Source organism: Doryrhamphus excisus, linkage group LG6 (genome assembly GCF_037039965.1).
Source record: "Doryrhamphus excisus strain RoL-2023G ecotype Guam linkage group LG6, RoL_Dexc_Guam_v1.1, whole genome shotgun sequence".
NCBI lineage: Eukaryota > Metazoa > Chordata > Actinopteri > Syngnathiformes > Syngnathidae > Doryrhamphus > Doryrhamphus excisus.
Genome location: NC_136362.1, coordinates 10081030 through 10100829, shown reverse-complemented (window position 1 = coordinate 10100829; position 19800 = coordinate 10081030). Strand labels below are relative to the sequence as shown.

Genomic DNA, 19800 nt, shown 5'->3' with positions numbered 1-19800 from the left:
TTTTTTTTTTAATCTCATAATTAACGTTCCCATCACATAATTTGTAACTTCTCATAATTGCCGTTCCAAGGTCATAATTCTGAGGTTTTATTTTATTCATCTCATAATTTTGACTTTTTTTCTTATAACATTTTCATGTCATAATTGACTTTCCTATCTCGTAATTTTGACTTCTCATAATTGACTTTCCAATCTCATAATTCTGATTTTTTTTATCTCATAATTTGGACTTTTTAATCTCATGATTGACTTTCCGTTCTCATAATCACAACTTTTTACCTCTAAATTCTGTAAATTCTCATAATTGACTTTCCAATCTCATAATTTTTTTAATCTCGTAATTCTGACATTTTAATCTCATAATTGACTTTCCTATCTCGTAATTTTGACTTTTCTCATAATTACAATTTTTTATCTCATAATTGACTTTTCTCATAATTCAGATTTTTTTTTATCTCATAATTGACTTTCCGATCTCATAATCACAACTTTTTATCTCATAAACCTGATTTTATCTTATTTACCTAATAATTTAGATTTTTTTTCTCATAACATTTTAATTTCATAATTAACTTTCCTATCTTGTAATTTTGACTTCTCATAATTCCGACATTTTAATCTCATAATTGACTTTCCGATCTTATAATCACAACTTTTTATCTCTAAATTCTGATGTTTTATCTTATTTATCTCATAATTTTGACTTTTTTCTTATAACATTTTAATCTTGTAATTGACTTTCCAACCTCATAATTCCGATTTTTTTATCTCATAATTTTGACTTTTTAATCTCATAATTGACTTTCCTATCTCGTAATTTTGACATCTCATAATTGACTTTCCAATCTCATAATTCAGATTTTTTTTATCTCATAATTCTGACATTTTAATCTCATAATTGACTTTCCGATCTGATAATCACAACTTTTTATCTCTAAATTCTAATGTTTTATCTTATTTATCTAATAATTTTGACTTTTTTCTGATAACATTTTAATCTCATAATTGACTTTCCTATCTCGTAATTTTGACTTCTCATAATTCAGATTTTTTTATCTCATAATTGACTTTCCGATCTCATAATCACAACTTTTTATCTCATAAACCTGATTTTATCTTATTTACCTAATAATTTAGATTTTTTTCTTATAACATTTTAATCTCATAATTGACTTTCCCATCTCGTAATTTTGACTTCTCATAATTGACGTTCCAATCTCATAATATGGATGTTTCATTTTATTATTTTATTTATATTATTTTATTATTATTTTCATATAAGTTTGACTTTATTTTTTTAGAACATTAGTCAAGTCAACATAATTGACTTTCCTATCTCGTAATTTTGACTTTTCTCATAAGTCAAAATTTTCTCTTTTAATCTCATAAAAAATTGACCAAATTCTCCAAATTATAACATTTTAATCTCGTTATTATGACTTTATCTTGTCATTTAGACTTATGATTTACCAAAGGGATATTTTTTCTTTCAGTGGCTGAAACGGGCTTCTATATCATGCTGATATGAACAGCAAAGGGTCTTCTCTTTCGAAATATAACACACACACACACACACACGTGTACACATACATATGTAATGTGTGTCTTCAATTACAGAGAAGAAAATTATAATAGCACCACCATTCATTCCTTGTGTGCTGTGTTTGAATGGGCATTAGCCCAAATTTCATGGATTAATTGGTAAAATTAAGACTTTTTTCTACAATTCATTAAGCAGAGCATATCAACTCATAAAATACCATCAAATCATATAATCAGTGTTGTATTGAGCATAATAAAGTAGTGGCTGCTCTAGCAGTAGCAGTTGGAAGAATCAGCGGCCCCTGCTGGCTGCAGCCATGTACTGCACACTATTACTAGAATATGCAGGTGGAGTCCACTATCAAACTGGGCTAATTTGTAGAAAATCGGTTTTGTATTTGGGTTTTTTTGTTTTTTTTTTACTTTGGTGAAACATGTCCGACGTGGGAATACACACACCTTTCAGCACTTTAGAAACCAAACCGGCGAGGAATCAACACTCCTCAATTGTATTCGGGTTTCCCAAAAAAAGAAAACAGTTAAAGCGAATGAAACAAACATGCAATATTACTACTTCACAAAAAAAAAAAAAAAAGTGTCAATCATTCACGTGCGGACGTCAATGTGGCGGCGCTACCTTTGCGGCTTGAAATGTTGAGGTACAGTAGTACATTGAATTCAGCCGTGAATAAGTGCGTGACATCCAGTTAAAACTATATTGCATAGGATAAGAACATCAGGCCGGACGAGTTGAACATTTCGGATAAAGTTGAGTGTCGAAACGACTAAATGTAACGCCGGAGTAGATCCAGTGAGGAGGATTTATACGTGTTTTTAGTGCTGCGGTCGGAGCCTGGTTCTCTTTGGTTGTGTTTTGACTGATTGTGTTATTCCCTTTCTCTTTAAGAGGAGGTGTTAAAAAAAAACGCATGCGTGTATTTCAGCCAATAATAAGTATTAGGAAGAGGGAAAAAAGCGTATTAACTAAGGCTTCATTATTTTCACTGGTCAAATTCAGTGTTGTATAAAGTGCCTTTTTCAGGTGGCACGACTTCGTCTTGACTCTTGTGGCACAGTGTTAGGGAAAAAAAAAAAAAAAACTGGCGGGGGAAGGCATCATTTTCCAGTACTGGCAGGAGACGGTTTGGGTTGTACTTATGAATAAAGAAGGGGGGGGCGGGAAAAAAAAGAAAAATGACTTGATATAGTTGATGTCCTCTCCCGTGAATAAGCGCACTGTAAACATTTCAAGTGTGTTCATGTGATGTACTGCGCCCCTCCTACTCCCTCTGCTCCGTGTGTGGTCCTCGGGGGGGGGGGGGGGGGGGGGGGCAATCCTGCTGAAGTGTCACGTTCCCTGCCAGCTTCACGTCTCGTCCTCCCTCTCTTTGGCGGCAGCGGCGTCGTCGTCGTAGAATTTACTAGAATGCAGCTGCGCGTTTACCAGTGGATGCTGTCTTTTGCTGCGCGCTCTTCTTCGCTTAGCTGATGCTGAGCTGTGCGAAGCCGATGAGTTTGATGTCGTCGGGAATTTCAGACTCTTCCACGCCGGATGCCTGGTGAAACAAAATGCATGAGTCTGTACCTCATTTCAAATTTTTATCTCATAATTAACGTTTCCCATCACATAATTTTGTAACTTCTCATAATTGACGTTCCAATCTCATAATTCTGATATTTTATTTTATTCATCTCATAATTTTGACTTTTTTCTTCTGACATTTTAATCTCATAATTTTGATTTGTCATAATTGACTTTCCAATGTCATAATTCTGATTTTTTTTAATCTTATAATTCTGACATTTTAATCTCACAATTGACTTTCCTATCTCGTAATTCTGATTTTTTTTATCTCATAATTTGGACTTTTTAATCTCATAATTGACTTTCTGATCTCATAATCACAACTTTTTATTTCATAAACCTGATTTTATCTTATTTACCTAATAATTTTTTTCTTATTTTATTTTTTATCTCATAATTCTGACATTTTAATCTCATAATTGACTTTCCGATCTGATAATCACAACTTCTAATCTTTAAATTCTGATGTTCTATCTTATTTATCTAATAATTTTTACATTTTAATCTCATAATTCACTTTCCTATCTCGTAATTTTGACTTCTCATAATTCTGATTTTTTTTATCACCGGATGCCTGGGAAACAAATGCATAAGACGTCGGTTGGAGGAGAGGCATACTTCATATTCCCACAAATGGAGTCTGAGTGTTTCCATGGAATTATTTGTGGCCCGCCACCAATCAATGTGGATCGCCACAAATAAATTTGATAAAATTTGCCGCTTCCTGTCTTGTGTGTGTAACTTGTTGATCCAATTCGGTCGCCGGGTTGCTGGAGCCTATCCCAGCAGTCTTTCGGCGAGAGGCGGGGTACACCCTGCACTGGTGGCCAGCCAATCACAGGGCACATATAGACAAACAACCATTCACAATCACATTCATACCTATGGACAATTTGGAGTCGCTAATTAACCTAGCATGTTTTTGGAATGTGGGAGGAAACCGGAGTACCCGGAGAAAACCCACGCATGCACGGGGAGAACATGGCCGAGGGTGGAATTGAACCCTGGTCTCCTAGCTGTGAGGTCTGCGCGCTAACCACGAGACTTCATATTCCCACAAATGGGAGTCTGAGTGTTTTTTGCCCATGGAATTATTTGTGGCCCGCCACGAATCAATGTGGATCGCCACAAATAAATTTGATCAAATTTGCCACTTCCTGCCTTGTGTGTGTGTGTAACTTGTTGATCCAACTCTGTACAGGATTATAATATAGTTTATCAATACATCACATGTACAATAATGTTTACCTAATTTATCATTATTATTATCATTATTATTTTAAATAGCTGCACACTTACATGGAGCCCACGAAACATCATTAGTGTTTTTAGTGCACATGTCTACCGTGGTCAATAACTGTTTAATCATATTTTTAATGATGCAAACCAAAAAAGCTCAGTTTTACACGTCCACGCACAAACATGTGAGTGGGAGTTATTGAAAATTGGCATTCTTTCTTTGCATCATGGTCAAATATGCAAATTAGACAATCACTTTGTTTTCTGGAGAAAATATTTCATTCAAATTAGAAATGTATTCATACCCCCCCCCCATAAACACTCAATCATGACTTACCAGCTTAAAAGTGACATTTTTGTTATTGTGAGGATCATCCACAATCTTTTGTAGATTGGCAGCAACTACAATGAAGATGAAGAAGAAATCAGGAGTTAAGGCGAGTCGTGTGATTACTAATATCAGCGGCTATTCTGATTTTAAGTCTTTTCCAAGCTACTCATGGAGGTGGGAGTGCAGGGGACAAGGACTGCTGTGAGGGGGAGACAATATATATATGTTGGGTCACTTTTATCACCCAACATAGTAGATATAGTCCATCCATTCATCATTTTCTATGCCGCTTATTCTTATACAAACCACCATTCACACTCACATTCATACCTATGGAACATTTCGAGTCGCCAAGCCCAAGATGCCCAAGCTAGTAATGGTTTTATTTGATTTGAACATGCATCAGATAACAATTGAATGCATCCCATAATCAGTTCACAGTTCCACATGTCCAAAAGGAGTAGGAAGAAGCAAAGCTTATTAAATCCTACCCCTCCATCTGGTACTTTTACAATCAGTAACTGTTACATTTGTTCACTTCCTGCTTTTTGATATAGTTTTTTTTAATTATTTAATTTAATTTAACTTTTACAATCAGTAACTGTTACATTTGTTCACTTCCTGCTTTCCGATATAGGTTTTTTTATTTAATTAAACTTTTACAATCAGTAACTGTTACATTTGTTCACTTCCTGCTTTCCTAGATAGTTTTTTTTTTATTTAATTTAACTTTTACAATCAGTAACTGTTACATTTGTTCACTTCCTGCTTTCCTAATGTAGTTTCAGTTTAAAAAAAATAATTTTATTTTATTTTCTTGTCACGTACCGAAGTACAAGGTGATATGACCATCCAATGACATAATGGGTACCATAGTAAGTGTCAATATAGTGATATGTATAGCACATCATGACTGGTTCAAGACTCTTCATCCTTGTATTTAGCAAACATCAACTGCTTGTATTGTTTCTTGAATTGGCTCATCGTTGTGCATTGTTTGAGGGTCTTACTCAATCCATTCCATAGTTTGATTCCACATACTGAAATGCTATGGCTTTTTAACGTAGTCCTAGCATATAAGTGTTTTATTTCAATGTACTTCTTCCCTGAGATCATATTTTCCTCTCTTGTTTAGAAGTACTGGATGACATTTTTAGCTAATTGGTTATTTTTAGCCTGATGCAAGCTGAGATTCAATGTGATGTTTGAACTGCGATGTAAAACTCTGATCACAACACAAATGCGGAAATATCTGATAATGCATCTGATTAGACTTACCAATGACTAAGTCTCTCCCATCAACCAGACCGGCTGAAACTAACTCCTGAGACACTCCGTCTGCAGAGTCTGAGGACATACAAGGAGAAGCATTAGCAGAAAGCTTTAGCAAGGAGCGACTTCCATGATGCGTCATACCTCTGCCAGACATGAACTCAAACCTAATGTCATTGAGTTCCTTCTTGGGATTCCTCAGCCGGAGGACCAGGCTGATGGGAACGCTGGCATCAGATACATTGGGATCCTGCAACAGTTATCACGTAGTGTATACAGTACTAAACGTATATAAAAAGGTCCATACTCCATATGTGGGTTTCTTACCTGAGTTGGGGGTGGATGTGACGGGCTCACCATCTGTGCTGGAGCGGGAGCTGGAGCTTGAGGTGGAGGGCATTCCCCGCTTTGTCCCACGGGTGAAAAGTTCTCATTGGCTGTAGCAGGAGGCTGAAGGTGTCCAGTGGAGCCATCTGGTGGCTGGAAAATCTAAAGCGAAAACAAACTCAAGTAAGTTGAGGCGTTTTGCGGTGATACATGAGATGGGTCGGGTGGGGGGGGGGTAAAAGAGGACGACAAACAGCCGAGACGCTCATGCAGATCACTTTATCAAGACATTGTAAGAAATTAATGAAAGTCTGCGGGTCGTGTCCACTATCATGGGACTCACCTCCATTGTCTGGGATCCATCCCTCACTCTGGGCGACTGCAGAATGGACATGACAGATCGTCAGGATTAAAACCATGCATGTCTTTTATTAAGCCAACATTGATCCCCATGGATGGAATTGAAAGATTCCCACATAAAACAGTATTCCAAAACATTAAAAACATCACATGAACAAGACAACAGGAGATTGAACCCCACATCTAGACACATTAGAAAACGGGTATCCGGACTTACACTTTATTATGTATATTTTCTATTCCAAAAAAACATTTACATATATTTAAAGCCAAATTATTAGTAATATTAATTATTAGTATCAATATTTAGTTTTTTTTTCATCATATTGTGCCTTTTTGCACTGTGGCCCATATTTTCAAAATTCATATCTTTTCAAACAGAGTAACTAAAATATGAATTAGCAGTACCTTGCTTTTCCTCCGACGACTGTATTGAGTTGTGGACACCTGTAGAGCAGTTACACATAATAACCTGCACAGAAAGCTTTCTATATCTTCTAGAGTCTGAACCTATTCCAGCAGTAGTTCTTTGGATTTCCAAAACGGTCTTATTCATTCATTCATTTTCTACCGCTTTTCCTCACAAGGGTTGCAGGGGGTGCTGGAGCCTATCCCAGCTGTCTTCTGAGGGCGAGAGGCGGGGTACACCCTGGACTGGTGGCCAGCCAATCACAGGGCACATATAGACAAACAACCATTCACACTCACATTCATACCTATGGACAATTTGGAGTCGCTAATTAACCTAGCATGTTTTTGGAATGTGGGAGGAAACCGGAGTACCCGGAGAAAACCCACGCATGCACGGGGAGAACATGTAAACTCCACACAGAGATGGCCGAGGGTGGAATTGAACCCTGGTCTCCTAGCTGTGAGGTCTGCGCGCTAACCACTCTTCACTTTCTTCACTTCACTTCACTTTTTGTTCTTTTTTAAAAGAAATAAAACTGTGCTTTTAGTTTTAAAAGAGGAATTATGATGCTTTTTCCCACTTTTCTGACTTACAAATGTTGTTAGTTTGGTCGTGATCCCTGAAAGAAGTCACAGTGAGCTGGACTTCCTTATATGGGCGTGCCCTGGTACAAGTGAGTGTGACTCGTCACAGCGGTGTGGGCGTGCCCGGAGGCAGGTGGGTTGTGGGTGGAATAAATAAATTAAAACAGACCCTTCTGGGGGGGCCACGGCGGTCAAGTGGTTAGCGCGCAGAACTCACAGCTAGGAGACCCAAGTTCAATTCCACCCTCGGCCATCTCTGTGTGGAGTTTGCATGTTCTCCCCGTGCATGCGTGGGTTTTCTCCGGGTACTCCGGTTTCCTCCCACATTCCAAAAACATGCTAGGTTAATTAGCGACTCCAAATTGTCCATAGGTATGAATGTGAGTGTGAATGGTTGTTTGTCTATATGTGCCCTGTGATTGGCTGGCCACCAGTCCAGGGTGTACACCGCCACTCGCCCAAAGACAGCTGGGATAGGCTCCAGCACCCACCCCGTGACCCTCGTGAGAAAAGCGGTACAAAATGATTGAATGAGACCGTTCCAATCCGAATCCAAAGAACTACTGCTGGAATAGGTTCACACTCTAGAAGATCTAGAAAGCTTTCTGTGCATGTTATTATGTGTGGCTGCTCTACAGGAGTCCAGAACTCAATACAAAGGGCTGAAAATGAGCATAATAGGTCCCCTATAAAGTCGTCGGAGGAAAAGCAAGGTATTGCTAATTCATATTTTATTTACTCCTGTTTGAAAAGATACAAATTTTGAAAATATGGGCCATTCTCTTTCACCTCATATGCTGATATTTGTAAATTTGTTCTGTGGATATTGGGTGTGTATTCATTTTGTGCTTTTAATTTGATGTTGTTCCTGTTTTAAATTTGGCATAATACATAATAAATAAATGCGCAATACATTTTTTGTTGGGACATCTCACCCGCAGAGCCGCCACAGCAGCTTTGCCTTCCTCGCTCTCCTCATCCAGCTCATCGTCACTCCACTCCCAACCGCCATCCTCCGTCTTGTGGAGGCGGCCGCTGGACCCTGGCACGCGTCTCACCTTCAAAGTAAAAGCGGGAGAGAAAAAAAATAAATAAATAATTCCTGGTTAATCTTCAGTTCTTCAGTACATGACGGGTAGGTAATTCAAGGTTGGCAAACCTTCTTTGAACGCTCCGATATTGATGGGCCTTTGTGTAAAAGCCTCTCCTGCAGGTGCTCATTGTTCTGTTAGAGAGGGAACCAGTGTTTTAGATATTAAAAAAAAAAATGTAAAGTGTACTTTAAAACACTGGAGGCTTGCCTTAGCTTTTGTGAAGAATTTGTGCTTCAGTAACTCGGCTGCAGTTGGCCTAAATGGGAACAAATAAAGAGGAATTAAATGGAATAAAAGCAAATGGAAGGCACTGATATAAATTTAAGGAACATACCTTTTTTCTGGGTCCTTTTGTAAACACAGTGTGATCATCTTCCTGAAGGACTTGCCATACTTCTTCACCATCTCCTTGTCCGTGATGCCCGTCTCCAGACAGGGAGGGTCGTTCTGCAGAGTCAGCATCAGCACCTAGAAACATCGTCTCTGGTATCAGCTTTGACTGGGCTGCATACACGTGTGTTGTATGCTAAACACAATACATTGTGTTACATTTCTGGTATCATCTCTTATGTTAACAAGTCGGTTTTGACCCATGTATTAAATCAGCTATAAAATACACTAAAAACAATAAGTTACCATCAAATTTTTTACCTTCTTAGGCTTCCTCATCCATGAAAATGTTGATTTTAATACTTTTGTTGTGGGAATGTAGGCCTTTTTTAGTCACTATACTCCTCCATTTCAATTTCTAAAAATGGTAAAATTAACCTCAAAATAATCATATTAATAAATTTAATTATTTTGTTACCTGGCTATTACTGAGAGCTATAGAACATATCTCTTAAATCAATTAATTTATTTTCTCATTTTAGTATTAATCACTAAAGAAACATCTATGGTGTTGGGGTGAATTTTGACCCATATATATTAATGTCAAGAAAAGGTAGAAAAAGTTAACAAACAAAAATTTCTTAAAATATATAAAAGGTAAGCTAAAAATGTGAATGACATGATATCAAAAATATGAAATGATAACAATTTTTCATTACGAAGATATTTCAAGAAAACAACCTGACCGGGTCATTTTTGACCCACTAATGCATCTAAGGGTTAATGTAACGGAGTTTTAAAAAAATGCACTTTATTATTTATTTTCTAAATGTGTGAATTTGTTATTATTTAATAATTGTGTGAATTTTATCTCAATGAGTTATTGATTTTTCTTATCGTGTTTGTTCTATTTTCATCGCTTTCCTTGTATGTGCTTTTGGTGTGGGCATGTAGGCCTTTTTTTTGTCACTATACTCCTCCATTTCAATTTCTAAAAATGGTAAAATGAACCTCAAAAGAATCATTAATAGTCTCTTAATCTCTTAAATCAATTAGTTTTATTTATTTTTTCATTTTAGTATTAATCACTAAAGAAACATCTATGGTGTTGGGGTGAATTTTGACCCATATATATTAATGTCAAGCAACAGAACTTTAGTATAAACCGAAATCAAAAAGCAGAACAGGTCCAGATCTTGGTTCACTGTACTTCTTGCCATTCTTTCCATGATCCAAATTGTAAATGTGAAATCAGCCAATCAAATGAGTGAATTCCCCTCACATGTCTGCACCTTGTTTTTCTGCTGGTATACTGGAAAACCAGAAAATCTGAATTCCCTGAAGTATACATGATGAGAAGAGGAGCTGGTTGTCATTGTGTTGGCTAATTGTACACTTATGATTTCAGTTTTGGCTCAAAATATTGCTTTATAGTCATATTATTATAACAGACCCTAACAATACAGTTGTCATAATTTCAACCAGACCATTTTAAAATGTAGTAAAAATATTTTTTTTGGTTTTATTTTGTTGAAATAGAGTTTCCTGACAAAGTCAAAAAGCCTTGATGAATTAAACAAATATTATGTGATTCTTTTTATGCATTAAAATGTAAAACGGGTCGGTGCCGACCCTAACACCTTAAGAGGAGGGTTAAAGGAATCACCCACAATCCTTATGAGACATGAACACTCTCTTTTCTAAGGACTGATGCAAAATTACAAAAAAAAAAAAAATGCAACCTCAGGATGCAGCGAGAGTCTTGAAAGTACAGGTATGCTATCTCATCTTGCGAGGTTTGAAGCCCCCAAACTGGACCAATCATCAGAGCAGGCGTCCACAGCCTTAATTAAAAAACGACAAACATATACACGGTTACCTTCATAGGTGGATATTTGTGATACGGTGCGGCTCCGGTAGCGAGCTCAATGGCAGTGATGCCAAAACTCCAAATGTCAGCTTTAAAGTCATAACCACGGACCTGTGGAAAGAAACAAAAGTTGCACCCAAGGTGGATTTAAAAAAAAAACAAAAAGAGGATATTGTTGGTTAAATATGTCACCTACCTGCTCCATGACCTCAGGAGCCATCCAGCACGGCGTCCCAACAAACGTCTTCCGAACTTTGTTCCGTGTCATATCCCCACCTGCCGCTAGAAAGGCACTCACGCCAAAATCTAGGGGTCACGAGTGGGGGGGGGGGGTAAGTAAAAACAGTTTCCATTTCATGCTTTAATTGAAAGTTGATACAGTCGTCCCTCGTCACTTCGCGGTTCCGACATGGCGCCCTCACTAGATTGCTGATTTTCGAAAATGAATGAATAAATAAATTATAAAAAAAATTATAAATTATAAAAAGCTTTTATTTATTTTTGGATATTTTCCACATATTTCTCAGCTACTTTTTGAGTGTTAAGTTGCTGTGTGGTGATTTTAGTGTTTTTGTAAGATGACACGATGAGTTAAGAGTGTTATATTGATTAATGACCTTGAGTGGACAAACTCCTTGTGAGTTCACTTTTAGCAAAAATAGTTGTTTTCTTATCTTGAACTCATATTGGTACTTGTATCACATATTTCTCAGCTACCTTTTGAGTGTTAAGTTGCTGTGTGGTGATTTTAGTGTTTTTGTAAGATGACAGGGTGAGTTAAGAGTGTTATATTGATTAATGACCTTGAGTGGACAAACTCATTGTGAGTTCACTTTTAGCAAAAATAGTTGTTTTCTTATTTTGAACTCATATTGGTACTTCTATCACATATTTCTCAGCTACCTTTTGAGTGTTAAGTTGCTGTGTGGTGATTTTAGTATTTTTGTAAGATGACACAATGAGTTAAGAGTGTTATATTGATTAATGACCTTGAGCGGACAAACTCATTGTGAGTTCACTTTTAGCAAAAATAGTTGTTTTCTTATCTTGAACTCATATTGGTACTTGTATCACATATTTCTCAGCTACTTTTTGAGTGTCAAGTTGCTGTGTGGTGATTTTAGTATTTTTGTAAGATGACACAATGAGTTAAGAGTGTTATATTGATTAATGAAATTATAAATTATAAAAAGCTTTTATTTATTTTATCTAGGTGTCACTAATAGACTTGATAGCAGTCAGCAGCAATTATTACAGGTTTTGATTATTATTATTATTTCATTATTATCACGTCATAAAATGGCACATTGTGACACACACAACTCTGTGAGGACCGGTGGATTTTTATTTGATAGGAACCAATCATAAGCTATGAATAAAGTCACAATGAGCTTGTCAAGCCCTTGGAAATTACAGTGTCTTGTTACAAAGAACAATAAAATCATCACACAGCAACTTAACAACCAAAACGTAGCTAAGCAACACTAGTACTAATACAAATTTAAAATAAAAGCACAGTATTGCATTGGTTATGGCAATGCTGCCTCTGTCCACCAGAGTGTGCCAAAGGAGGCTGACATCATTTCAGCCTCCCAGCCAGCCATAACCAATGAAATTCTTTGCTTGGACAAAATTCATTATTGCAAAAATAGTTCTTATTTTGAACTCATATTGGTACTTGTATCACATATTTCTCAGCTACCTTTTGAGTGTTAAGTTGCTGTGTGTTGATTTTAGTGTTTTTGCAAGATGACACGATGAGTTAAGAGGGTTATATTGATTAATGACCTTGAGTGGACAAACTCATTGTGAGTTCACTTTTAGCAAAAGTAGTTTTCTTATTTTGAACTCATATTGGTACTTGTATCACATATTTCTCAGCTACCTTTTGAGTGTTAAGTTGCTGTGTGGTGATTTTAGTGTTTTGTAAGATGACACGGCAAATTAAGAGTGTTATATTGATTAATGACCTTGAGCGGACAAACTCATTGTGAGTTCACTTTTAGCAAAAGTAGTTTTCTTATTTTGAACTCATATTGGTACTTGTATCACATATTTCTCAGCTACCTTTTGAGTGTTAAGTTGCTGTGTGGTGATTTTAGTGTTTTGTAAGATGACACGGCAAATTAAGAGTGTTATATTGATTAATGACCTTGAGCGGACAAACTCATTGTGAGTTCACTTTTAGCAAAAATAGTTGTTTTCTTATCTTGAACTCATATTGGTACTTGTATCACATATTTCTCAGCTACCTTTTGAGTGTTAAGTTGCTGTGTGTTGATTTTAGTGTTTTTGCAAGATGACACGGTAAGTTAAGAGTGTTATACTGAGTAATGACCTTGAGTGGACAAAATAATTGTGAGTTCACTTTTAGCAAAAATAGTTGTTTTCTTATTTTGAACTCATATTGGTACTTCTATCACATATTTCTCAGCTACCTTTTGAGTGTTGAGTTGCTGTGTGGTGATTTTAGTATTTTTGTAAGATGACACAATGAGTTAAGAGTGTTATATTGATTAATGACCTTGAGCGGACAAAGTCATTGTGAGTTCACTTTTAGCAAAAATAGTTGTTTTCTTATCTTGAACTCATATTGGTACTCGTATCACATATTTCTCAGCTACTTTTTGAGTGTTAAGTTGCTGTGTGGTGATTTTAGTGTTTTGTAAGATGACACGATGAGTTAAGAGTGTTACATTGATTAATGACCTTGAGTGGACAAACTCCTTGTGAGTTCACTTTTAGCAAAAATAGCTGTTTTCTTATCTTGAACTCATATTGGTACTTGTATCACATATTTCTCAGCTACCTTTTGAGTGTTAAGTTGCTGTGTGGTGATTTTACTATTTTTGTAAGATGACACAATGAGTTAAGAGTGTTATATTCATTAATGACCTTGAGCGGACAAACTCATTGTGAGTTCACTTTTAGCAAAAAGAGTTGTTTTCTTATCTTGAACTCATATTGGTACTTGTATCACATATTTCTCAGCTACTTTTTGAGTGTTAAGTTGCTGTGTGGTGATTTTAGTGTTTTTGTAAGATGACACAATTAATTAAGAGTGTTATATTGATTAATGACCTTGAGTGGACAAACTCCTTGTGAGTTCACTTTTAGCAAAAATAGTTGTTTTATTTTGAACTCATATATTTCTCAGCTACCCTTTGAGTGTTAAGTTGCTGTGTGGTGATTTTAGTGTTTTTGTAAGATGACACGATGAGTTAAGAGTGTTATATTGATTAATGACCTTGAGTGGACAAACTCATTGTGAGTTGACTTTTAACAAAAATAGTTGTTTTCTTATTTTGGTACTTGTATCACATATTTCTCAGCTACCTTTTGAGTGTTAAGTTGCTGTGTGGTGATTTTAGTATTTTTGTAAGATGACACAATGAGTTAAGAGTGTGATATTGATTAATGACCTTGAATGAACAAAACTCATTGCGTGTTCACTTTTAGCTCATGATTGGCTCCTGTCAAAGAAAGAGCCGCAGGCTTCAAAGTTTACAAGGAAAAGTAAATTACGGTGACCGTGATAAACGAGGGATTACTGTATTATTATACGAGTGAAACACCATGATTTCCCAGTGCAGGGAGAAAGTTCAAACACCGTACCAGCAATTTGAACTGAGCCGTCATCCCCAAGAAGGATATTTCCAGCCTTTAGATCACTGTGAGTGAAGAGGAGAATTATTCAGAAAAAGGTGTGCTGATTCACGTGAGCTGGAGAGCAAAAAACGACAAGTCTTGTTTGAAACAAGCCTTCTCAATTATTTATCTTCATTTATTAATGATTTACGGACTGAGGTCCAGTTCAACCAGCACGGTCACGTATAGAGGAAAGAATACTGTAATGACACGTGTGAGGCGATAACCATACTGACGTCTCACCGATGAATTTGTCCGTTTTTGTGAAGGTACTCCAGCCCCTCTAATACTTCCTTCAATATGGTGGCGATGCAAGCCTCGTCCAATACACCGGTCTTGTGCTCGCCGCGCGAGATGATGTGTTTGATGATGTCCAAGACCGAACCTGAGAAAGAAAAAGACAAGAGAGTGAGGGGGTGGTTGTCACAAGATATGCTGATCTTGTGACAACCACCTTTTGGCAAAGGGATGAAAGCAGATCAGTACCTTTGTTAGTTCCCCAGTAGTTCATTAGTTCCCCAGCAGTAACTATTCTAAACATATGTGCCTTAGTCTTGTTTTTTTCTCATGAATTCTTTATTAGTTGCTCATTACTTCCTCAATAACTACTCTAAATATGTGTGCCGTAGTTATTAGTTGTTCTGTATTACCGTGTGTTTGTGTCCAAACAAAACAATAAATAAAGTTAGGGAGTGGAAAAAGTTAAAGAATATTACAACAATAAAGTCAAAATATTTTAGGAATAGAGTTATCATTACGAGAAGGAAATTTACGATAAGAAAGTTGAAAGTGTTGGAAAATTAATAAATAAAGCAAAAATTTTACAAATAAAATATTGTTGTTATCTAATGAGCAATTTTTTTTCAAAATTTTAAATGTTAAATATTTCTATTTTTTTTTTTAAATAACGTGATATTATGAGGATGAGAAAATGTCATTTCAGTAGCACAGAGTTGAAATATTAAAGAAAAAAAAAATTTTTTAGGTTAGAAATGTTTGGAAAACTAACTGGGTGAAAAAGTCATCATATTATGGAAATAAAGTCAAAATATTATGGGACTGGAGACATAATACTCTGAAATGAGAATGTATGAAGATTATTCAAGTAGAAAGTTGAAATAATAATAACATGATAAGATGCTTTTTTAAATTTATATCACAAAAGGTGAGATTTTATTTCTTAGCAAATTGCAAATTATTAAGAGAAAAAAGTCATAATGGAATTAGAAGGAGTTGAAATTTTTTGAGAATAAACAATATGAATATAATATAATAATTTAAGGAGCATTTCACCTATATCACCAAGGTCCTTCATATATAGCTAACTTCTTAACACGTATATCTCCGTTTCTGTCATCAACTTGTTTTCCTTGGTCGACCTGTTTGGCATATGTTAGCTTCCAGTGGTTTCTTTCTTCTTCGGGACATTCCGAGTGGATTTAGCGGCTATGAGTTGTTTGTGATTTGATTTTCTATTTTGTCCCAGATCCACAATTGCTTGTTTTATCACCCATAGACAGTTCTCTAGTTTTCATGTTGTTTTCACCTCTAAATGCAGCCAATAAACAAAGCAATAGGACACAGCTGAACAGCAGTGTTCCAATACTTTTGTGTTAGGACGTTTCATGGTAACTAATGCGGTCCCGTTAATTCATTTAAAACTGAATTACGGTATTTCAGACTGTGCAGTGGCATCAACTGGCGACGTGGAGATGCTGCGGCGTGGTATTAAGAGTCGTCAATCAAAATGGACGCCCACTGCAACATCATATACCACGTAGCCGGCTGACATCTTTAAGCACTTCCGTTGCAGTTGCAGTTCACAGACAAACCAGTCGGAGGTGACATGGAGGTGCTGTTTTATTTTGGGTACTCACCGCCGCTGAGGAGCTTCATGACCAGCCACAGTTCATCCTTGACCACAAAGGAGGTGTAGTAGGACACGATGTTAGGGTGATGGCACTGGCTCATGGCTTGGATCTCCTTCTGCAACGTTACACGAAACGCTTTGTCGTATTTCAAATACTATTTCACACTGTGTATATTCAATTAGATCAATTCCTAAACAAGCAGATTTCATGTTTTGGATTAATGGAGCTATCTGATGTTGTGACACATCAAATGTGTGAGACCATCCTTCTGAAGAACGTGATGAAGATGCGTTTCATGCGGTCAAACAGACACACACACTGCAGATGCGAAAAGGTCTCGCACTTCGGTTTCTTCTTACCAGGAGCTCATCCATGCTGGTTTGACATTTTTCAAGGTTGATGCGTTTTATGGCCACCTTCTCCTTTCTGGGCTTGCAGTAGGCTGCTTGGACCACTGCCGTGGCTCCACTGCCTGGGGGAAACATAATAAAAAGGTTTGAAGCAAAGCCATCCGTCTATCTCACTGTTGCATATAACAATAATTGTTTCGGGTTCAATAGTACAAGATTGTAATGAGATCGATGTTGCTGTGTTTTTAGTCCAGTGTTTCCCACTGGGACCGTCCAATAGGTGCAAGTATACAAATGTACGCACCTCAAATAGCCAAAACAATGAGAAGACGTAGCAGGAGCACGATATTTAGCTAATATTAAGGCTAGGGATCCACCAATAAAAATTGTTATCTGCCGTAAAAGCGCCACAATATTCTCATGCACTTACCTATTTCAAAGCAGGTGGCAATATTTCAATTAATGGTAATGGTTTTATTTCATTTGAACATGCATCAGATTACCATTGAATGCATCACATAATCAGGTCACAGTTCTACATGTCCAAAAGGAGTCGGAAGAAGCAAGGCTTATTAAATCCTACCCCTCCATCTGGTACTTTTACAATCAGTAACGGTTATATTTGTTCACTTCCTGCTTTCCTAATATAGTTTAAGGTTTTTTTTTTGCTCTGACTTGGTATTATTATATTGGTAAAGGTAAACGATCAAATACGATACTGTACATACCAGTGATTGTATGTAATTGTATGTTAAATTAAGTTTAACTGTTAGAGGCTATGCAGACCTCACAGCTAGGAGACCAGGGTTCAATTCCACCCTCGGCCATCTCGATGTGGAGTTTGCATGTTCTCCCTGTGCATGCGTGGGTTTTCTCCGGGTACTCCGGTTTCCTCCCACATTCCAAAAACATGCTAGGTTAATTAACGACTCCAAATTGTCCATAGGTATGAATGTGAGTGTGAATGGTTGTTTGTCTATATGTGCCCTGTGATTGGCTGGCCACCAGTCCAGGGTGTACCCCGCTTCTCACCCGAAGAGAGCTGGGATAGGCTCCAGCAACCCACGCGACCCTCGTGAGGATAAGCGGTAGAAAACAAATGAATGAATGAATGTTAGCAGCTAATTAAAAGTTAAAAACGCACCCTTGTTATGATTCACCAGGGAGAGGGGGGGGGGGCAGGATACCGCGACTGCGTGTGTTGCACGGTCCTCCGACAACACAAAGCTGCCCAGCGGATGACTGTCTGTAAATCATGCGGTGGAATCATCGGCAAACCCACACGCGTATCAGCCAATACCGATTCAATACCGATCCGAAATTAATGGTAATGGTTTCATTTCATTTGAACATGCATCAGATTACAATTGAATGCATCACATAATCAGTTCACAGTTCCACATGTCCAAAAGGAGTAGGAAGAAGCAAAGCTTATTAAATCCTACCCCTCCATCTGGTACTTTTACAATCAGTAACTGTTACCTTTGTTCACTTCCTGCTTTCCTAATATAGTTTAAGGTTTTTTTTGTTGTTTTTTTTTTTTAAATAATGTACCTCGTACCGTATTAAGGCTCCTCTAGATGTTATGCCCCCTACAAATATACAAACTTTTTCTGGTCTGGTCGTTTTTTTAACACAGATAAAAAGAAGCAAAAGCAGAAATGTATTGTTTTGTTTTAACCCACTGTGTATTAAATTGAATGCGTCATTGCCTATTATGCAAATCACATGATGACGTCACTTTGAACTCAATGACCACACCACTGAGTGCAATTGGAGAAATAACGGGTGATGTCTGCAAAAAATTAAAAAATGCCATTAAAAAGATAATGATGCTGCTTTTAATGAGGCGCACGGTGGGGTTGCTTATAGTATCTTTTTTTGACTGCGGTGCAGAATTGGATTGCGTCAACCTGAGAGGCATTTCACCCCTTAAAAGTCGCTGGAAACGCCTCTCAGTACGATGCAATGCAGCTTTGGATAAATAAAAAAACACACAACTACAATACTGTTAAGATTCATTGCTCTGACTTATTATATTTGTAAAGGTAAACGATCAAATACGATTGCTCAATTGTGTCTGTACATATCAGTGATTGTATGTAATTTTTTTGTCAAATACGATGTAGCAATTTTGAATTTGATGACAATATTGTCCTGGAATTACATATATTTAACGTTACTTGTCAAAATCACCAGTGTTGTCGGTGAAAGATCGTCTACTTGAGGGCACCACCCACTCCTGCATCTGACGTGACTTCAAATACTGACGGGCTACGTGAACAAGCCGTTTAGCTTCATATGGTGAATTGCTATTAAACTGTCTGAAATCACCTCGTCAGACTCTAGCTAGTCTATTCGCAAGCAGCCTAGACATATTTTTATAACATGGCTCCATAAAACAACGTGTCGTTACTGGCCCTGTGTGCGAGGTCCACGCAGCACTACTCGGCTAGCGCAATTAGCTTCGCGCTGTTTAAACAGGCACGGGCTAGCAGGCAAACATTAGCAAGCTAGGCTACTAACCGATCACCTCGTTGAGAACGTAGTCATCCTTGTCGATTGACCAGGATTGTGAGGACTGGTCTTCAGCCATAATGTCGTTGTGAGGACGTTTAAATAGCGCGTCCGCTCTGTTTGGAAGGCGTTGGCTGAATTATCGCGGCGAGGTTACTCCATTCGGCACCCAGAGAACCGACTGCGGCTGTTCCGCGACAAATGCGGTCGCCTCTGTCAACACAACTTTACGCGCGACTGACGCATCGAATGACGTCAGCAGGAACAAAGAGGCCGCCATCTTGGGTGTACAGACGGAGTACATTCGTGGCCCGGTAAGTGTTCATGGAATTGAAAGGTAAAGGGTCAGAGCCCCAGAAATATATCATAAACGCCATATAGGAAATTAGATTAGCTTGTGTTAAGACTTGGCAAACCAAGTGACACTAAATACTTAACCTTTTAGACTGAGGCGAAGGGCCCCGCCCA

The 19800-nt window shown here is 37.4% G+C and overlaps 1 protein-coding gene across 1 annotated transcript; it reads right to left on the bottom strand.

The window, feature by feature from the left end:
* Positions 1-161: 161 nt before the first annotated feature.
* LOC131125411 (serine/threonine-protein kinase OSR1-like) lies at positions 162-19580 on the bottom strand. The gene is made up of 17 exons (XM_078791385.1): positions 19342-19580; positions 16825-16937; positions 16472-16580; positions 14838-14979; positions 14562-14617; positions 11143-11252; positions 10956-11057; positions 9081-9214; positions 8954-9002; positions 8812-8877; positions 8588-8710; positions 6640-6675; positions 6297-6458; positions 6114-6219; positions 5976-6044; positions 4704-4768; positions 162-3098 (listed from the first exon to the last, which is right to left on the bottom strand). The coding sequence occupies exons 1-17, from the start codon at positions 19409-19411 to the stop codon at positions 3024-3026; spliced, it is 1587 nt and encodes a 528-aa protein (XP_078647511.1). The 5' UTR covers positions 19412-19580; the 3' UTR covers positions 162-3023.
* Between the last annotated feature and the right edge of the window lie 220 nt (positions 19581-19800).